Source organism: Eulemur rufifrons, chromosome 17 (genome assembly GCF_041146395.1).
Source record: "Eulemur rufifrons isolate Redbay chromosome 17, OSU_ERuf_1, whole genome shotgun sequence".
In the NCBI taxonomy this organism is placed as follows: domain Eukaryota; kingdom Metazoa; phylum Chordata; class Mammalia; order Primates; family Lemuridae; genus Eulemur; species Eulemur rufifrons.
In genome coordinates, this window is record NC_090999.1 from 20,806,769 (window position 1) to 20,827,275 (window position 20,507).

Consider the following 20,507-nt stretch of genomic DNA (forward strand, 5'->3'; position numbering starts at 1 on the left):
AGAATTTGACTTGCTTGGAGATGTTTTCTGAACAATAAAAAAGCATTTAGGCCTAAGAGGGAACTATGCTATCTTCTGCAGACTTTTGCAATGTGATGTGGATGGTTTCTACACATACAATACAAATAGGAATAACAATAAATAATTAGTAATAATAACAGCTAATATTTATTAATACCTTACTAAGTGCCAGGCACTGTTCTACATGGTTTGCACATAATGCCTCATTTGATCCTTACAACACCCTATGAGGTATTAATAGGTACCGTAATTGTCCCCATTTACAGAAGAAGAAACTGAGGTACAGTGAGATTAAACAGTTTTCCCAAGTTCACAGAGACTGTGTTGCAGAGGCTAGATTTAAGCCCAGGCAGTCTGGCTCCAGCATTGCTGACCTTAACCACTATGCAATCCTGCCTATTAAGAAGTACTAAATGACAATTGCTAAGTTATAGGTTCAACAATTTAGAGGGTTTTTTAATTTAAAAAATCTATAGAATTTCAGGGAGAAGTCTATCTGTCTAAAAAACTAACACAAATCTTAATGGATCATAGTAATTCAATTTTGCATAATGAGTTTTTAACAAGGACACACCCTGTCGAGTTGATACAAAAAGAGAAAAACTGATGTTATAGCATCCTTAGAAATATTGCTTAAATTTGTATCACTTTAAAAGCTTATTACCAAGTTAGAAAAAAAATGACATACTTGACATTTTGGTATCTGTGATATTAAAAAGAACTAATATTTAATAATCAAGTGGCAACAGCTTGTGGAGTTTGCACACAACACCCACAGGGATCGGTTTTTCTTTAAAATGGCCCTTAGGAGTCTGCCTTTTAAACAGCTGACACCTCCATTCTCCAAATCCCTCTTTTCTGCCAGCACCATGGGGCGCTCACGGAGGGCAGCCGCAGACATCTAATTCTTCACCGCAGGATTTGTCTTTGCAAATAATGGAGAATGTGAGAAATTAAGAAAAATGTAATTTCAATGGAATCAACCTCAGTGTAATCTCTATTACTAAAAATGAATGGATGTCTTTGGAGGGCTTGTCTCCGTACATCTTCCAGGTTCCCTTTATACACCAACCATGAGGGAGGGAAGATGGATCGTTACCTGATTGTCACTCATTCCACACCTGTACCAAGGCTGCATAATGACAAGGATACTGTTGCCTGGCACTTTTCCAGCATGACTAATTGTCACCGTACTAATCTAACTTACCTGTGGAATTTTCAACTTCCCCAGCCTGCTGTCAAGAAGATGCATAATAATGGAATAAAGGGCTTAAAATGCCGAATGCTATGAAATATTGCACTTATCTTTCAATAGAAAGCTTTCACTAACCACGTGTTCGGTGGTTATAATTACTCATTGCTGGAGTAAAAAACAACAAACAAAAAAACCTGGTCACATACACATTTACCTAGTAGAATAATAGGAATCAAGTGAGCCAATCTTTTCTGATTTAGAGAAAAAAATACTAATCAGACGACTTAAGACGTGTTTCTTTATCTGCATGGTTTAGAGTGAATGTACCACTTCAATTACTACTATGTTCTATATTACAAAACACTTTCTTTTTGTTGTTGTTGTTACTATTGTTTAAGAAAATATTTTTCCTATATCACATAGCAATATAAAGGAGTAATTTATTGGGTTTTTTTAAATGTAGAAAAGTTTATAAAGAAAATCAAGGCATATAAGACTTTAATTGCATAAACTAGTAAACCAATTTGGGGCATCTTTGCCAAGTAGTCTGGCCCTAGGAATTATTAAATGGTAGGCTGTATTCTTGAAAATTAATATTTGCCATGGAAAATTATTACCCACAAACGTAATAGCTGACTTTTCTGAAAAGCCAGTCGATGGCCTTCACTGTACTACTGAGATATGTTTGATGCACCTATGAAAATTATATAGAAACTGTAATTATACAGTTTTAACAAAGAAAAATGTAATTTGACCAGTTTTAACAAATATGCTTGATTGTTTATGATACGAGTAACATTTAGAGATAAAGGCCAAAGACTTCCTAAAGAAATTTGAATAAAGTTGCTTATTTAATTCTTACAGTCCATTAAATACCAGTTTTATAGGTTGTTCAATCAGCTAACCTATAGTGCTATCAGGTCTTAGGAGGAAAAAAAGTTCTCTGGGCAAGTTTGGGAAATGCTGGATTCAGTATGTATGGGCTTATCCTCATCATTGCAAAATACCACTTTAGCAACTTCACTTCAGACTCTTCAATGTGCTCACGTGCACTCCAAAGAGGAGGCGGGTGGTCTTTTGCAACCCTATTTGACCTGATGGTCCTATATACCTGCAAAGCCAAGGTCTGCAGACACGCCTGGCACCTCCCAAGGACTCGGTGCCTTCTAGCGAGGTTTCAACATTATCCACTTTCAACTGAATTCAAATGGTCTGTGATATTCTTTGCGTTAGACTTGTTCGTGAGGATAAATACGGAAATAGAACCAGAAACACAAACTCATTTCTTCTAACCGGATCTCAGCCCACGTATTCTGAGGGAAAAGAGCAGTGCAATAATCCACGGTGTGTTGACCTACAGCAATGCCATTGCTTAAAACAGGATTTTTAGAAAAGAAGAAAGGAAACAGCAGCTTCTTACTCGGCACATGCCTTCCATTTAGCATATCTGAAAGACTGTATTCCTCATTTCAAAATTGATAGCCAACTTTTTTTTTGTTGTTTTGCTATTCAAATTTCTGTCCTCTTTTTCCAGCCTATTTGCTCTAACACTGAATTTTAAGCATCTCTAAAAATGCTTGATATGTTATTATTCTTTCCAGATATCCTCTGAGAGCCAAGCAAAGAACATTAAGGAAGAAAGGAGGAATGAGGTTGGATCCAGTGCAGTGAACAAAAGGCACTTCCAGGAGAGGGGGACTCGCTACCAGAAACCCGGCAGTGCCATCAGAATGAGAACTTACCGGTACTTCTTTCTGCTCTTTTGGGTTGGTCAGCCCTACCCAACTTTCTCAACTCCATTATCTAAGAGGACTAGTGGTTTCCCAGCAAAGAAAAGGGCCCTGGAGCTCTCCGGAAACAGCAAAAATGAGCTGAACCGTTCAAAAAGGAGCTGGATGTGGAATCAGTTCTTTCTCCTGGAGGAATACACGGGATCCGATTATCAGTATGTGGGCAAGGTAGGATTCCTTTGGGCGCTTTGACGTTCTGGGTTTAAAAGCCTGAAGAAGTTACTTCTAATAAATAGACGGGGAGGATGTGAACTAGTTCCCAGTACAGTAAGCATTGTTCCTTATCTGGTAAGACTTTTTTTTTTTTTTTTTCATTTGAGTATTTTCAGGGGAAAAAAAGACTGTAGCAAGAAGCTGAGAAATGTTAGCACTGCAACAAAGAGAGAGAATATGCTCCAGTTGAAAATGAAACGCCCACAACCATCCGCATGGGATTATCATAAATCCTTTAATTTTTACTTTAGCTTAAAAAATGTGGTCCAGCTATTCAATAAAGTAGGGTGTATTAAAAATAGGAATTGAGTGATTAAGTCATAAGGAAAAGAAGGTTTCTTTTTCTCATTCTGAAAGCAAACATTCTGAGCTATAGTCCTTTGGCCAAGTTCAAATTAACTATTTCTTAACTCTGCCACCTATGGCACCACCGTCCCCTGACCAAAGTGAGCCCTTTGCTGTCAAAACCCACCACGGCCTTAGATTTGGTGGTGGCTGCTGCTGCTGCTGCTGCTGCTGCTGTTTGATCTTATCTCCAATAATTGGCAAGAGCCAGGCATTTCAAAATCTTGTGATTTATTTATGGCAAGGTTTACAAAAAAGAAAAATGGTTATATAAAGGTGCTATTTCCAAATATCATCTGACCATTTTATTGACTCCAGAAAGTAAAGTGAGGAGGCCTGGACTATTATAGCCCTTCCAAATTACTGGAGCTGAGTCAGGGAAACAGCTCGGTTAGACTGTCATCGTGAGTTTCACTGGAATTTTATCACCAGCCCCATTCTTGTTGCAGAATATCTGCATACTGAAAAGATGCAAAAGAAAAAAACAAGGATACAGTTTTGTACTTTGCAGATTCTGTGTTTCATAAGTTGGTGTTGATTTAAAAAAATCATTGTCGCACATCCCTTCATAAACAAACTGAGGGTGAATGTAAAAATATACATGATAAAATGTCTTCCGTTATGATTACAGCTATGATGTTAAAACGTCTATATTAGGATACCATGCAAGTAACATAAATTTTGCAGATTCTAAGGGCTGCATGTTCATACTTCAGTCTGCCATGAAATATCCCTGAATAACTAACTGTGTGCAGAGATTCTCGTTGAGTATTTACAACGAAGGAAAGCCATCCCTGGCTTGAGCTGAGGTAACCAGGCAATGTTCCAATGAAGTGAATTATTAATGTGGAATAAAGTGGGAGAGGAAGTATTCAGTGAAGGGGTGAGCATCAACACAGATCCCCCAGGATCGAGCCATGTATTCGCTGTGAAATTCACACGCTGTGTGACTACTGGAAAAAGGCAGTTCACTCACTTGTACTTCACTCCACTTGCTTTGTGAAGTTTCAATAACACAATGTTAATATGGTGATGATTATAAAAGAATGATAATCTTAAAATCTTTAAAGCACTTTTTACAACACAAACAGCATTATTGTCATACAAGATTAAGTTTTAAAAAGTGCCTTGTCTAAAAGATGGATCCCTTTTTTCTTCCTGCTTTTCTTCTCAAATCATGGTGCCATTTTACATCTATAATCCCACCTATTCTTAAAGAAAGGCCAGGATATTTCAGGATACTCAAAACAGCAGTGGGTAAAACCACATAAGAATCAGTTTTACAGTTATAATTGTGAAAGGTAATATTGCCACGGGGGGGCGGGGGGAGGGGAGTTGCAAGCTATGGGCTCGAGCAGATGCGAGAATGCCTCGCTGCACTACCAGTTGCCAATTTTGTGCCCGAGAGAGAGAGAGAGAGAGAGAGAGAGAGCAGGTTGTTAACCTTTCTGGGCTTTAGTTCCTTTATGTAGAAAATGCATGCGGCAATGCCTACCTGCTGGAGTTGCAGTGTAGTTTAAGGGAGATAGGCACTAGTGGCTGGCACATAGTAGGTGCATAAAGTTACTATTATTGGTGAAAAATTCATTGCATACATTCTGTTAAATCTATGCACAATGCGTCAAAGTGGAATATAGACTTTTATAGCACTGCAGAAGTAAAATGAGGTAATTAACAAATCTCTCAGTGGAAAATACAGAGAATAGTGGCAAAATCCTTTCACAGACACAGCTTTGACTCGATCAGTTGGATTTGGGTATTTTATTGGCAGCTAATAAATTTCCCTACCGCACCGTCATGTGTCCTTCCCTAGTGCCCGTCCGTCTCCTCCTTGAATTGGAACACGTGAAAGGATATTAGCTGGAGGAAAAATCAAGGGCAAAAAGTTGGCATCGTTGCCAGCATTGCTATTTCACACGCATGTAAGAGGTGTTCTTGAACTGTTGATACAGCATTTTCCCAAGTCCATCCTTGAAGTTAAAGGATATCAACAGACAATTAAAAATAGAAAAAATAAAAATAAATTTTTAAAAAGAAGAAAGAAATGGAGGGATTATCCCTCATTTGTGGCAACAACTTGGTCCACCTTTAATTGACTTGGAATAAAGCAGACACCAGATGTGATTATCGAGATCCACTAGGTCAGGAAATTTTGGGGCAAGAAAAAATTTAAAAACAAAAAATGATTAGACTAGAGCAGAGGTTCCAAAAACTTTTTTGGTTGACAGAGCTCTTTTTCACAGTGCTTTTAAGCTTAAAAATACCTAACAGTTCCGTTATTAAGTAGTTAGGCTCAAACACCTTAATAAGTATTTCTCTTCTAACAAATTGATAACCATTTGAAAAAATAATACACATAAATTGACAAAAAATGTAATATTTTTACTTCAGTCTTAACCACAGTTGGTTACAAATGGAATGTGTGCATCTATTGGACACTGCACAACTTCCCAATCAGATTGGACATCACCTCACCTCGTTTTCTTTCCCACACTGATTTTTGCACTGTAACTGCTTTTTATCACAGCCACCGTGGAAAACCCAGCTTTAGAAATGTATGACATCATCAAAAGGAATGCAGTGCCACCTACTGTTGACACTGTGAACTACCTGGAGCTAGTAATTGGCAAGGTGTCTGGGAGAGGTCACGTGTAACTGTATTTCCCTGCAAATTTTAAAAGATTTCCTAGCGAGTTCCGTGCTGCACCCCAGGCTGCCTCAGCGCACACTCTGGGAACTACAGGACTTTATATGTAGACATATAAAGGTGTAGAAAAGCTAATAAAACTTTTAATCATACTATTAGCCCAACTAAATTACAATTGCTCAGATCCTATCCTGGGTGCTTAAAATTGAAAAGATTAATCTGTACGTGGAAGGATGGAAACGTTAACTGAGGCAAAATAATGCTGTCGAGCACATAGCACTTAATGTAGAAAAAAAATTTTACATTGCAAACATCTGTGTATATTTGTGTTGATTTGTTCAAATTACTTTGGGGTAAATCATACGGACCGCAGCGACTTGAATTTGATGGAGTGAGGGAAACGTGAGAATGCGTGTGGGAAACAAAGGACTTTCAGGTGTAGACGGGAGAAAAAGAGGGAGGGTCGCGTGAGGTCACCCAGCAAAAGAGGGAGTCCAGGGGCTGGAGCAGCCATCATATTTTAATTAAGCGCAAGCAATGAGACCTTCCTCCTCCTCCTCCATCTTCACAGTGCTCAGCCCTCCACTGCGTTCTGTTGCCAGAGATGTTGATGCAGAAACACCAGCAAGGCAGGGCTGGGCAGGGATGCGCTTATTGAGACTAAAAGTGGCCAAGGTCAATTATAGCTGAAATATTGAAACCAAATTCTGATTTGTGAGAAAATCTCAATACTTCTACTCAAGTGGTCCTGTATTGAGTAAGAGTTTGTGAGCTTAAGATATAGATATGGAAACAGATAGGATAGGATTTTTTTGTTTTCTAAAATGCATGGCCATTTGGGGACAACTTTGAACTGTTTTAGCCTGAGAGCTTGTTAGAAATGCAGAATCTCAGGCCCCACCCTGGATCTTACTGAATCAGAATCTGCATTTTAACAATAACCCCGGGCGAACTGTGTGCACATTAAAATTTGAGAAGCGCTGCTTTTAAAAATGCCTTTCCTGGGTCTCACCTCCCCAGAGATTCTGACTTAGTTGGTTTTTAATTATTTATGATTCAAACATGATGCCAAATGTGAGAACCACTGTCCTTGGATATTATTGCCAATCATTGTAACAAAATGTGGAAAGTTCAATGATAAAACAGGCATCCATAAAGTATTATCAAAATATAAAGGAGAGGGGCCAGCAAGGGTTTGGGATTGAGCAGAGCTTCCTAGATGTTTGAACCCCATCTCAAAGGCAGAGCAGGTGTTAGCTGATACTGCAGAGGGAGAATTGCCAGGACCTCTCAATTAATTGGATGCAGAAGCCAAAGGAGAGAAGGCCGGAGGTTCAAAGAGTCAGAGATTTAAAGATTGAACAACCAGGAGAGTGAAAGGGTCCTCACACTGACACAGAAAACACAAAGAGGTACATATTTTCTTGTCAGGAGCTCAAGGAAACAGTATTTGATTTTTGTACAAAATCCACTTGGGTGATCTTTGGCTTATGTAAATTTAATGGGAAAATGGAGGGAAGTATTATAATTCTCCATTTTCAGAAATCCCCATATCCCTCAAGCCAGCTTTATATAATGTAGCAATTTCTTGACAATGATCGGTATGTAGTCTGATATTACTTTCCATAAGAAAAGAAGAACAAAGCTAGATGTAGATACAGATTAGATTTTAAAGACGTGGGCATTCACTAATACAAAGATGAATTCATTTAAAATCTCAGAATTATTCCTAACTTTAGGCAAAAGATTTGCACACTATCATTAAGCAGCCCACAGCAATGCCTAATTCCCATCTCCTCCGTTTTAGCCTCCACAATGTTCTTTCTCACCTCCTTCCACACACAGTGCAGCCAAGACCAACCTCCAGCAGAAGCACTGAGATACTTCTATCTTTAGTAACATACCAGGAGATCTGTCTTTATGGAATTTAATAAACCATATACTTTCATAGGTATTATCTGATCTTAGCTTTTTGAAAGTTGGTGATGGTTTTCATTTTGAGAGTTTTGAAAAAAAAAAAATTGATAGGCTGTGTTTTTTTTAAATATCATGAAAATTGGGGTCTATTTGAGATGCTAACATATAGGTCTTCCTAATAGGCCTTTCGCTGGACTCTTTAAAGTTAATGTCTACCCAATTCAACGAAGCCACTCTTCTTAAGATAATTAAACAGTAATGTTTTAACAGCCCATAAAAATAAAAGTTGTCAGCAATATACACCTTTAAAATTAGGGATGAGCAATTATTTGTTCCTGTAATTACATGATCCAAATTAGTAAATGTGAGGCAATATTTTATCCATTCTGAAAGATCACTTAAAATATGCTGTTGTTAAAATATAGTTTTTTTCTTTCTATCTTATTCAATTTTTTCTTGAAAAGAGCATAAACTGAAGAATAGAACCCTCCTAACATTAATTCATTGGGTGATTCAGAGTCACTGAACCATTTGTCACTTCAAATAGCATCAGATTAAAGCATTGTCATAGCTAATATTTACTGAGCATTACTGTGTCCCAGACACCGTGCTAAGTGCTTCAAGTGTGTTATCTCATTGGATCCTCACAGCAACCCTAATGCACAGGCATTATTTATATGCCTGTTTTACAGACGAGTAAACTAAGGCTCAGGGCAGTGAAGTCTTTCAGCCCAAAGTCTCCCACGACCAGGGCCCTGACAGTGACCCCACTGTCTGACCACTTCACTCCCTGCTCAGTGATAGCCCCTCCCCTGCATGTCCACCGCTTCCCAGAGCCATTCCCATGCACAGATGAAAAACAACCCAGAACATGCTTTCGGTGATTGCATTTTACTGAATATCACAAATATCTACTGAGAATCTATTGTGCGAAACCCAAGGGTAGAGAGAAAAAGAACTTTCTTGGTGTAAGAGCTACGCCAATATGCTTGCATTATTCTTATGCATGTTCTTTTTGCTTTTTCTTGATTTTCATTTCCAGAACACATCAGTGATATTCAAAATAGTTATATGTGAGCATTTTAAAATTAGGTGTGCCATTCGTGATCTTTTTGGTCATTGTGATTTTTTTTTTTAAAAAAAGCGTCTTTTTCTTTCCCTTGATAATCTTCTCTAAACTTCTGTTCTGGTTCAATGGCCTGCAATAATCTTTTCTCCCTGAGTCAGTGCAAGTGCCTTGGGCACGTCTTTCTTCTTCATCATTTAAATTTAATGCTCAGCCATTTAACGTTTTTATATTTCCACTGGTTAGTGTATTTAAAAGAAAATGCATGTGTACATTCGTTCATTGAATGTATTTATAAAAAATGTTTCAAGAAGTAACTTCCCAACCACCATTATTGGCAATAATCTTCATTGTGTTTCCACTATGGACCAACCAATTTCACTTTCTTAATGACAAAAGCTTCAATTTGCCATATGATGCTAAGAAAATGTCCTGTGTAGCAGCAATTTTCTGACTTAAACTTCACTGTATGCGCAGCTCATGCAGAGAGCAGGAAAGTTAGAATGTCTGACCTTGGTCCTAAACCCAAAGGCGACTGTTCCACTGGCCAAGCCACACAAGCAGAATAATACATAGCAAGGCAAATGAGGACCCAATCCCAAATCCTCCAGCTCCCATTTCATTATGCCTGTGGAATCCTCTAGCCTCTAGCTTGAATTCAATTTGTTGAACAAAATGGAGGGATCAAGGTGAATAAAAGAGAGTTAAGAGTTTGGATCCTTTTCGTTCCCACCGTGGCTATGTTACCTTCACACTCCACAAGTTGCAGGGAGCTAGAGGTTGTTGGAAGGTTAGAGAGGCCCCACATTCGTTAGGACAAATTCCCTGGAACCTCTTCTGCAGGCATTGTCAAGTATTCCTTTATTGATTAGCATAACTTGTTTTTAGTAAACCTTGTAAATACTTGATTTGCACCAGAGTTCTTCATTTTCTGTCTTATCCTGGGTCCACCATGGCAGCTGGGAATATAAATATGCAGAATGCCAACATCCTAGTCTATATTTCTCTTAAAATCAAAATCCCTAATTGTAATTTTGCCTGAAATTGGTTTCAAAAATCAGATAAGAAATTCCTGACATATTGTAATCAACCATCAATAGATTCTAAAACCACTGAGATTTTTTTCATTTCCCCTCATATAAAAAGCCAAGACTATATCATAACCAGAATTATAAATTTAAGTTTTAGAGACCACTACCTCTCTAGCCAAAAGTTTCAAATGTCTTCCTTATGTTCCCACCCATCTTTTATGAAAAATAAACAGGTTTTTGTTGAGGGGGTTCTTCTCTTTGACAACCTTCGTCAAAGCTGGAGATTATGTTTAGATGTTAAAGTGCCGTTGGAACCTCAAGGAGGCAACTGTTTTTTGTGCAGGTGTAGGCTGCTGGCGGCAAACTCCGCCTTCCGACAAGTTTTACGTTGTCAGTTATCAAGATGACAATGAAATATAATCCTCGTGAGCATGGTAAATATGTCAGCATTCTTTGCAAACCTATCTTTCCCTCTGGAATTGAAGAAGAGATCTAAAGGAAGTGCAGCATTCCCCGTAAAAGAATAAGAAAGATATTTTTTATTGCCATTATCGATAAATAAGTATAAGTAACAGGTATTCTCAAAGGCCAGTGTAAGGAATCAAATTTGAAATTATGTGACCTGGAATAAGAAGAAAAGCAGCATACCAAAATATTTCACAGGGAAAATATTTATAGTTTCTTCCAGTCTTCCATTCACAGAGAATATATATGCACAAAAAAGAGGCATTTTAAAAGATTAAAATGCATACGTGCGTGAAAGATATGACTAAATATCTCAGGTGATTTGGTGTGTTTCCTAGGACTTAAGGACAGTTATGGGGTATAAGAAAAAGGTTGAACTATCACTCGGAATGTGGGATTTAATGCCGAGGAGAGGGAACGGAGACTGGCATTAACAAGGCAATTGAAGAAGTTATCTCCGCTGTGGCATTTTTCAGATATATTTGGAGAGAAAATGCTTTTCATTGATTTAACAATTATTCACTAGAGATCGTAAGTTAATAGCATCGTATTTATAGTGGACTATGTTTGGGCCTCAGCTGCACTCCTCACTATCTGTGTAATATTAGGCAAATTATTTAATCTCCCTCTGCCCCCTTGTTTCCTCAACTGTTAAATGAGGGGATTAATAAAATTATTGAGGTGAAGACTAAGTTAATACATAATGAGGGCTCAGAATGGGGCTTGGCATATCCTACCTACTAGTAAGGAGCTAAGAGAAGACCCGTCTAAGCAGGAAGGCGCCCTGCTATGACGTGTAGCTTTAAAGAACAGGAAAAAGGAAGAGAAAGAAGAACCAAAGGTGAGCAGCTGATTGACTGCGCCAGTGTCCAGTGTTGGGAAGTCAAGTTTTATGGTCTAGGAGCTGGTGCCAAACAGCGAAGGCAGCTGGATCTGACTCGTCAACAGCAATCAGGGTGCTAAGTATATATTAATATAAAAATACGAAGTTGTCTTTATTATCCCAAGCAAGACAAAGATAGAATGCACACTATACACCTCACATTATTTGATGATCCTGGTGACTTCTGTGGATTCCACCAATTTAATCTGCCTATCATTTCATTTGAAAACGTCATTTTTATGACGCTACAATTTGGGGTCTATATTATTTCAATTGATGTGAAATGTTAGAATCTGGTTAGGTCTTGTTTCCTTTCAATAAAAAAAAAAAGTTTAAGGTGCCCTCACAATTCAAAAAAAATGACTCTTTTTGCTTGAGATTTTAAGTTGGAATTATCATTGTTAAATTAGAATTAATATAATCTCCTTATATTATTGAACCAAAGTTTTGTTGTGGGAAAATTACTATTGATTTAATTATTAAATTACCCTGAATCTTTCACCTTTTTAAGAGCAAAATAATTAATTTCTTGTTTAAGGTTGAACTTCAATTTTAAATATATTGAGTTGTGTCTTGTATTGTGTTCCAGGCATGCTCTTTGAATTAGTTCTTGAATTTAAGCTTTTGAATACTTATATCATTGTAAACTCTGCAAGACCCTGAACTACATGTGTTACTCATCTTTATAACCCCAGTGGTGCCTAATACAGATTTTGCACATGGAAACAACCAAATACTATTTGAATTAAGCTACAGCTACCATAAAATATAAAAATCCACCTTGTTATGTAAAAACTGCTTCCCGATTTTTTCCAGCTTTATTGAGGTATAACTGACAAAAATTGTGCAGACTTAAGGCATACAATGTGATGTTTTGGTATACATATACACTGTGAAATGATTACCATAATTGTGCTAATTGACATATCCATCACTTCATATAATTACCATTTCTATGTGTATAAGAGAACATTAAAGATACATTTCCTAGACAATCTCAATACAATACAGTATTATTAACTATAGTCACCAGGTTGATATTAGATCTCCATGCCTCCTAATTGATTGATGCAATGGTTTAATATGGATATCATTGCTAGCGTTTTGTGTCATTGAGTTGACAACTGAAAAATCTGAAATGTTTAAAGTTCAAGGATGTATTAGACAGCAAGCATATAAACCAAGTTTCTTATGAAAGTCCTTCTGTGGAAACTACCTCTGGAAATTTCACATCAAAATTGCCCTAATATTTTATAATACAAAGGAGAAAATCTCAAGCTTTCTTAGTGCAAAACAGAAAAACTAAAGACAACACAGTTGTGTGTGCATAAACAAGAAAAATAAGAAAAGTTATAACAAATAAAAATGTCGTTATCATAAAAGTCAGTTCCTTCGAGACTTTTACAAATGAGAATCAGACATTATTTTGGGTCTTAGTAGAAGAAAATTTGAAACAAAATGAAAAAAAGGCAAAAAGAGTTGGCTGATTGAAAACAAATTTTTCTTAAAATTCCTAAGCTACACTGTACAGATAATTCGAATGTTCCATAAAAGAGAAATCATTTAAGACCTGAGAAGCTTTGATTGTAATGATTCAGAAAATGAATCAGCTATACAGAGAAATGTGATAATACAGGCAAGGAAAAATTCTATATAATGACTAATGTTTTAACCAACTGTATATTCTAATCAACATATTTTGAGTTCTCACAGAGAAAAATAATGATTTCTACAAAATAATCTCATCTTAACTCTTTCTACTACTTATATTATGAAAACAATTCAGAAGAGAAACATGAAAGAGGAAATGCAAAGAAAACCCTGCTTTAAAATACAGTTATGCAGAACTTTAGCATGCTGGTTGTTTTGTTTTCGTAAATTGTAAAACATAAGAATCTGGCTCTTTCCTTTCTTGATCTGGAGCCTGGGACTTTTGGGGGGAGGAGGGGGTCAATGCAGATAAATATCATCTAGGAAGCAAACTTTCCCTTTAGGAATTAGGTCAAGCTTTACAGTTGACCCTTGAACAATGTGGGAGTTGGGGGCACCAACCCCACACAGTCAAAAATTCACATGTTAACTTTTGACTCCCCAAAAATGTAACTACTAATAGCCTACTGTTGACTGGAAGCCTTACCAATAACATAAACAGTACATTAACACATATTTTGTAAGTTAGATATGTTATATACTGTATTCTTATAATCAATTAAGCTAGAGAAAAGAAAATTTATTACAAAAATCATAAGGAAGAGAAAATATAATTACTACTCATTAAGTGGAAGTGGATCATCACAAAAGTCTTCATTCTTGTGGTCTTCACATCGAGTAGGCCGAGGAAGAGGAAAAGGAGGGCTGGGTCTTGCTGTTTCAGGGCTGGCAGAGGCAGGAGAAGATCTGAGTATAAATGGACCAGTACAGTTCAAACCCCTGTTAGTCAAGGGTCAACTGCACTTTCTTATCCTATTTGAGTCTTGAGTTTCTGTCCTCCCAACCACGTAAATTATATGAAAAAGAAGAACTATTTGCCTTGTATTAAAGCTATGATCTTGGTGGTTGCCAACCCACTTGCCTTTTAAAGAAAAGTAGAGTTTTAAAATCAAGTCAAGAAAATTAAGTGACATAGGCCAGACACGGTGGCTCACACCTATAATCCTAGCACTTTGAGAGGTGGAAGCAGGGGGATTGCTTGAGGCCAGGAGTTCAAGACCAGCCTGAGCAAGAGTGAGACCCTCATCTCTACAAAAAAAAAAATAAAAAATTGAAAAATTAGCGGGGAGTGGTGGCATGCACCTCTAGTCCCAGCTACTTGGGGGCCTGAGGCAGGAGAATCACTTGAGCCCAGGGGTTTGAGGCTGCAGTGAGCTATGATGATGCCACTGCACTCCAGCCTGGGCAACAGTGGGAGGCCCTGTCTCAAAAAAAAAAAAAAGAAATGAAATGAAATGAAAAAAAGAAAGGAAAAAAGTTAAATGATGAGCAAACTTGAGTGGCAGTACTTTATTCACTTTTATCTCCTTTTCAACAGTCTAGACATCCTTTCCTTGAGTTTTAAAATGATAATATGGCAGTCAGAATTGGACTGCCATGCAAACCAGCAAGTAACTCCTAAAGAAGGGGAAGGTGTGGAATGGGAGAGACAGAAAAGAGAACACAACACAAGAGAAATCATTCCCTGGCAGGCTAAAAATCATCACAGATTATTTTTTCATAGCATTTCATTGCAGATAATTTGTAGTAAGGTGCAATGATAATGGTTTCTTAAGTTTTTTCAGGCTTTACAGTTCATAAAATGCTCTCACATGAACAAGCATTCCTCAAACAATCAGCATAACCACTCTTCCAGCGGAGCAGGATTCATTCCTTTTGCATGTGAGAAAACAGAGTCTGAGAGGGGTTCAGGGATCACAGGGTCAGGGGCAGCAGAGGAAGAAGCTGGGGCTGGAGTTCGGCTTTTTTGAGGGGGTTAAGTCTAATACTCTTTCCTTAGATCACATTACTAAGATAAAGTAGCAGAGTATTTCAGATACGGTGGACAAATGAGACAATGGATGGCATAAATGCTTAGAAATGGGAGGTTGGGGAGAGAGACACACAAGATCCTGGCACTAACATCACAGTGAGAACACTCTCCCCAGGGCGACCATCGGGCAGTGCAAATTTCTCTTCACTGTTGTTCCAGTTAGTTCCTGCAAAGCAAAAGAAAGGGGGTGGGGAGAGAGGAAGAGGAAGAAAAGGAAGAAGAGGAAGAAGAGCTTTTGAAATCTAAGCTGGTTCCCAAGCAAGAAAACCCAATAAATAAGCTCATAATCCTCTTTCCTAGAATCATTCACCATTGTTTCATTGACTGTAGAAGTTACAGAATTCAATTCACTCATTGTGCACATAACGGATGCTTGAGAGTTATGAATTTGAAGAGGAAATAGTCAACTACTTGTTTTATAAAGATACACAGAGTTAACTTTTTAGATCCGAAGAGTCAACATATAAGAATTTAATATCCAACATATTTTTTTTACATTTCAAGAAAAACACATTTTGGGAAAAGTTCATTAGCTATTAGGAACCACTTTTTTTTTTCTTTTTTTTTTTTTTTGGCTGGGCGCTTTGGCTCACGCCTGTAATCCTAACACTTTGGGAGGCTCAGGCAGTAGGATCATTTGTAGTCAGGAATTAAAGATCAGCTTGAGCAAGAACAAGACTCCATCTCTACAGAAAACAGAAAAATTAGCCAGGCATGGTGGGCTGTGCCTGTAGTCCCAGCTACTCAGGAGATTGAGGCAGGAGGATTGCTTGAGCCCAGGAGTTTGAGGTTGCAGTGAGCTATGATGACACCACTGCACTCTAGCCTAGGTGACAGAGCAAGACCCTGTCTCAAAAAAAAAAAAAAAAAAAAATTTAAATTTCTGCTTTTGAATCATCATACCTCAAATGTTTGCATTTTACCTGTTAATATTTTCCTCCAAGATGTATGTGTTAGAGAGAGAGACGGAAAGAAAGAGAGAGGGGGGCAGGAGGAATGTGTGTGTGTGTGTCCTTACATTTGGCAATTGCTGAAGAGATTACACTATGAGGAAAACAGCAGGATTATAACTGGTGAGTTACAATGCCTTACTAAATCAATTTTTGACCGGGTGTCTGCTCTCAGCTTGATCTACCACTGACTTTTCGAAAATGAAAATGTTAGACTAAGCAGGAGCTGAGACTAATGTCACAGTCTGCCAAGACCAGAAGGACTTTGGACTTTAGACACCAAACAAAAGGCAGTAAACAATGCCTTTTGAGGGGAAATAACTCATGCGGTTGATAAACCAAAAGGCATTCGTTTAATTGATAAATCCCAAATGAACAATAACATTTATTATAGTTTGTATCATTTGTGCCAACAGAATTTACAAATAACTTAGCCTGGGGTCTAAAATAATAAGTACAATGAATCCAGAAACGTTTATAATCATTGTGGGGAGAGTTGCTTTGGCAGTACGCTTTGATGTGAATGAGCATAGCGTTTGGAGTCAGGCAGGTCTTGTATCCTTTCTAGGTCTGCATTTAACTTTGTTTGAGTAAATCACTTAACCTCTCTGACCTCAGTTTCCTAATTTGAAAAAACAGAGAAAATAAAGGTTATTTCCTGGAGTCATTGTGAAAATTAACTGATGTACCACACAAAGCATTCTTGTAGTACCTGATACATAGTAAAGTGTTCACTTAGAATTTGTTTTTTTCCCTCTTCCAGTGGAATTCTTGAGGGACCTCATGTAGTTTCCATTCACCTTGATTTCCAGAAATAAGGAACTAATGTAACAAACTACCAAAAGTTAGTGACTTAAAACAACATAAATTTATCATGTTATAGTTCTGGAGGTCAGAAGTCTGCAATGGGTTTCACTGGGCTAAAATCAAGGTGTCTGCAAAGTGTCTTTATGGAGGTTCCGGGGGAAGATTCATCTCCTTATCTTTTCTAGCTTCTAGAGGCCAAGGTATTGCTTGGCTCAAGGTCCCTTCCTCTATCTTCAAAGCCAGCAGCACAGCATCTTCAATTTCATTCTCTCTCTCCCTTTCTCTCTCTCTCTCTCTCCCTGCTGCTTTCATGGTCACATTTCCTTCTCTGCCTCTAATTCCCCCCAATCTCTTTCACTTACAAGGACCCCTGTACCCCTGTGCTTACACTGGGCTCACCTGGATGACCCAGGATAATCTCCCCATCTCAAAATCCGTATCTTAATCACATGTGCCAAGTCCTTATTGCCATGTAAAGTAACAGTCACAGGTTCCAGGAATTAGGATGTGGACATCTTTTGGGGGCAGGAGGGGAAGGCGGAATTATTCTGCCTACTACCACTATTATAGCACTAAAGTTTTGTTCATGTAATAGTTACTCTGGTACTTTTGACACTGAATTTAAGATATTGAGTGTAAAAGATAAATGTCAAGGGAATTAATAAATTTCTCCTGTGTTCAGACTTAAAATTCTTTTGCTTTTAGCACTTTGTCAAAAATTTTCCTCCACATAACACAAGGGCTGTTTCAGTGGTTATTAAATCTAACAAAAGATAAAAGATTGAATTGAGTAGGGTCATATGGAATCTCTGCAAATGCAGAACCCCCTGTGGTTTTATTTAAGTGCATCTTAAAAGTTAAAAGGTACATATTGAGAAGAAAGATGGAAGGATAGAAAGATGGATGGATGGATGGATGGATAGATGTTCTAAATTTTGTGACCCCAGGGGACATTTGACTACATCTGGAGACATTTTGGGTTGTCATAACTTGGGAAGATGTTACTGGCACCTAGCATGTAGGGACCAGGGATGCTGCTGAACGTCCTATAATGCACAGAACAGCTTCCAAAACAAACCATTGTCCAGCCCAAAATGTCAATAGTGCACAGGTTGAGAAACACCGAATTAGATAAATCTTGGCAACTCAGCACTCAAAAGATTGTTCGGTACATTGAGCCTTTGTATTCATAGAACTGGACACAAAGATCCACAGAAAAAAATTGTGTCGTGGCTAATAGATTAGACCTCCTGGACTCAAATCTTGTCCTCTTCATTGTGTGATGCTGAGAAGTTACTTACCTCCTATCTTGCCTCAGTTTCCTCATCAGTTAAGAGCAGATAAGAATAGAGTTATGGAGAGTAACAAATTATATAATCTATGTGAGGAGTTCAGCTCATTTCCTGGCCCACAGTATGGGCTTAATAAATGACTTCTATCATTATTTTCCCAAATCCCAGCCAGACCAATTGCCAAAGGATGAATCATATAAGAGAATACTTTAAAGATAATATAGTTGCACTGTTATAAAAATCCATTGAATTATTTATATTGTATAGAAGCAGATAATTTTTGCAGGTCATGACAGGTAACATGGTCTAGTAGGAAAAGAACATGGGGCTGGGCAAGGGAGCTCTTGCCTGTAATCCTAGCACTTTGAGAGGCTGAGGCCAGGAGTTCTAGACCTGCTTGAGCAAGAGTAAGACCCTGTCTCTACAAAAAATAGAAAAATTATCCGGGCGTGGTGGTGCGTGCCTGTAGTCCCAGCTGCTCAGGGGGGCAAGGCAGGAAGATCCCTTGAGCCCAGCAGGTTGAGGTTGCAATCAGCTATGATGACACCACTGCACTCTAGCCCAGTGACAGAGCAAGACCCTGTCTCAAAAAAGAAAAAAAAATGAAAAAAGGAAAAGAACATCAGATATGAAGGCAGACTGATCTCAGATTTTTTCGGAGAAAAAAAGAGATTTTCTAGATTCTTTTAGGGCCCATTTAACGTATCAACAGATGGGCCTGGTCCACCAAAATGAAACCCACTAATCCCACCTGTAAACATGGTCACCAGCGTTATTTGTGCCAGACTCTGGGCTGCAGGTCATGTTTTCCACCCCCGTTATCGTCTCAGGGTTTGTAGAGGGAATGGGCCCTTCCTTCCACGGAAACTTGGGTGGTGGGGTATTCCCGTAACCAAGGAAGGGACTTCACATTCCTGGCTATCAGATACACAAACACACTCTCGTTTCTACCACCCTGAGACATATGAATCTAGATCCCCAGAGAGGAGCAGTGGCAAGGTCGTGGGTGAAGGTGAAGGCGGAGCAGGTTTTTCCCACTTCCCTTGGGGGCAGTCATGTGGTGAGGGACAAGTCCTGCTTGGCTCCCAGGAGCGAGAAGGGGGCGGATTGATCCCATAGAGGGTACCTGCCAAGGACAAAGCAATCCTGTAGCTAGGACCACAGGTGCCAAGAGCAATAAAGAAGTCATAGCCAGACCTCAGAATCGGGGGAGGCGGGATGAAGCCAGTCGCCTGGACCCTGGAGAGCCGAGGTCATGGCTCTACCCGCCAAACCCGCAGATGGCACCGAGGAAAGTAATGGATGAGAGATACTGTCCAGAGACCCGCGGGTCAGAGGAAAGGACAGGAACTGTCCTTGGTTCCAAAAGCCTCCAGATTCCTCCTTGACATAGGCCATGTGTCATGTGTCCTTCATACTCCCAGATGTCACCTTAGACTGAATCAGGAGCAGAAGGAGAAAGAAACCAGAAAGCCTGGGATTTATCTAAACGAGTTATCTACAGAAACTGTATTACTGAATCAGGCAGACTTTAGATTGTACTAAATTACTGAATCAATATTCAAACTATATCGAGTTCCTAATATTCAATGGGACCAGGGCTTGAGGGATAAGCTACTAAAAAAAAAAAAAAAAAAAGGAAGCTACATCTTCCCTTGCACATCCGAGTGCAGTGTGAGAAAATATGTGACCCTGCAACTCAAGGGAAGGAGCGCTGCTATTTTTGCTGACTTTATGGCTTTTATTACCCCAGGCACATACTCAAGGCTTCTTCTGGTTTTCTCCCACACTGAGCCTTGAAACCATGCCACACACTCATACCATTACTAAATCATTTTTCTCCCATCAGAAATCTAAGCTTCTCCAAGAAGTCTTCCTAAACCATCAAAAAGCTTATGCATTCCCTGACTTCATCTTGTCCAACTTACAAGTTCCTTCTATGCTATTCTTCAGCTTTTCACTTAGTTTGTTATCCCTAACTAATAGTAACAGTACTCAAGTATTTAATTTTTGCTTTTATTCTGTATCTTTTATATATGAGTCAGTATTTCCAAGCCTAAATTACAAGTTTGTAGAAGGCAGGTATTAGATGCTTTTTTATGCATTGCTGTATGTAACACTTCAGACCAATAAATGTTTTAAAATGGCCTTGGTTGACAGAATTAAATTATTTTATTATGGAACAATGTTTCTGTGAAATGGAGCATTTTCTATTAGTTTCTGCAACAGAGTGATACTTGAAACAGGGTTCAGTAAAATCTTGCAGCTTTTTCACCGTTAACAGGTGACTTCTGACCCAACACCCTTGTATTTATAATGGTTAGTGAACTCAATGTACTTATAACTGGTCTGTTCTTGTCAA

At 38.5% G+C, this 20,507-nt stretch overlaps 1 protein-coding gene across 2 annotated transcripts in view; it reads left to right on the forward strand.

Annotated features, from left to right (window-relative positions):
* Nucleotides 1–2,946: 2,946 nt before the first annotated feature.
* CDH6 (cadherin 6) overlaps nt 2,947–20,507 on the forward strand; it is a 49,589-nt gene continuing 32,028 nt past the window's right edge. Inside the window, exon 1 of one of the 2 annotated variants that reach the window (XM_069492505.1) lies at nt 2,947–3,174. In XM_069492505.1, coding sequence (XP_069348606.1) covers nt 2,947–3,174 — 228 coding nt within the window. The remainder of the gene's footprint in view (nt 3,175–20,507) is intronic. The other variant, XM_069492506.1, reaches the window with a different exon arrangement.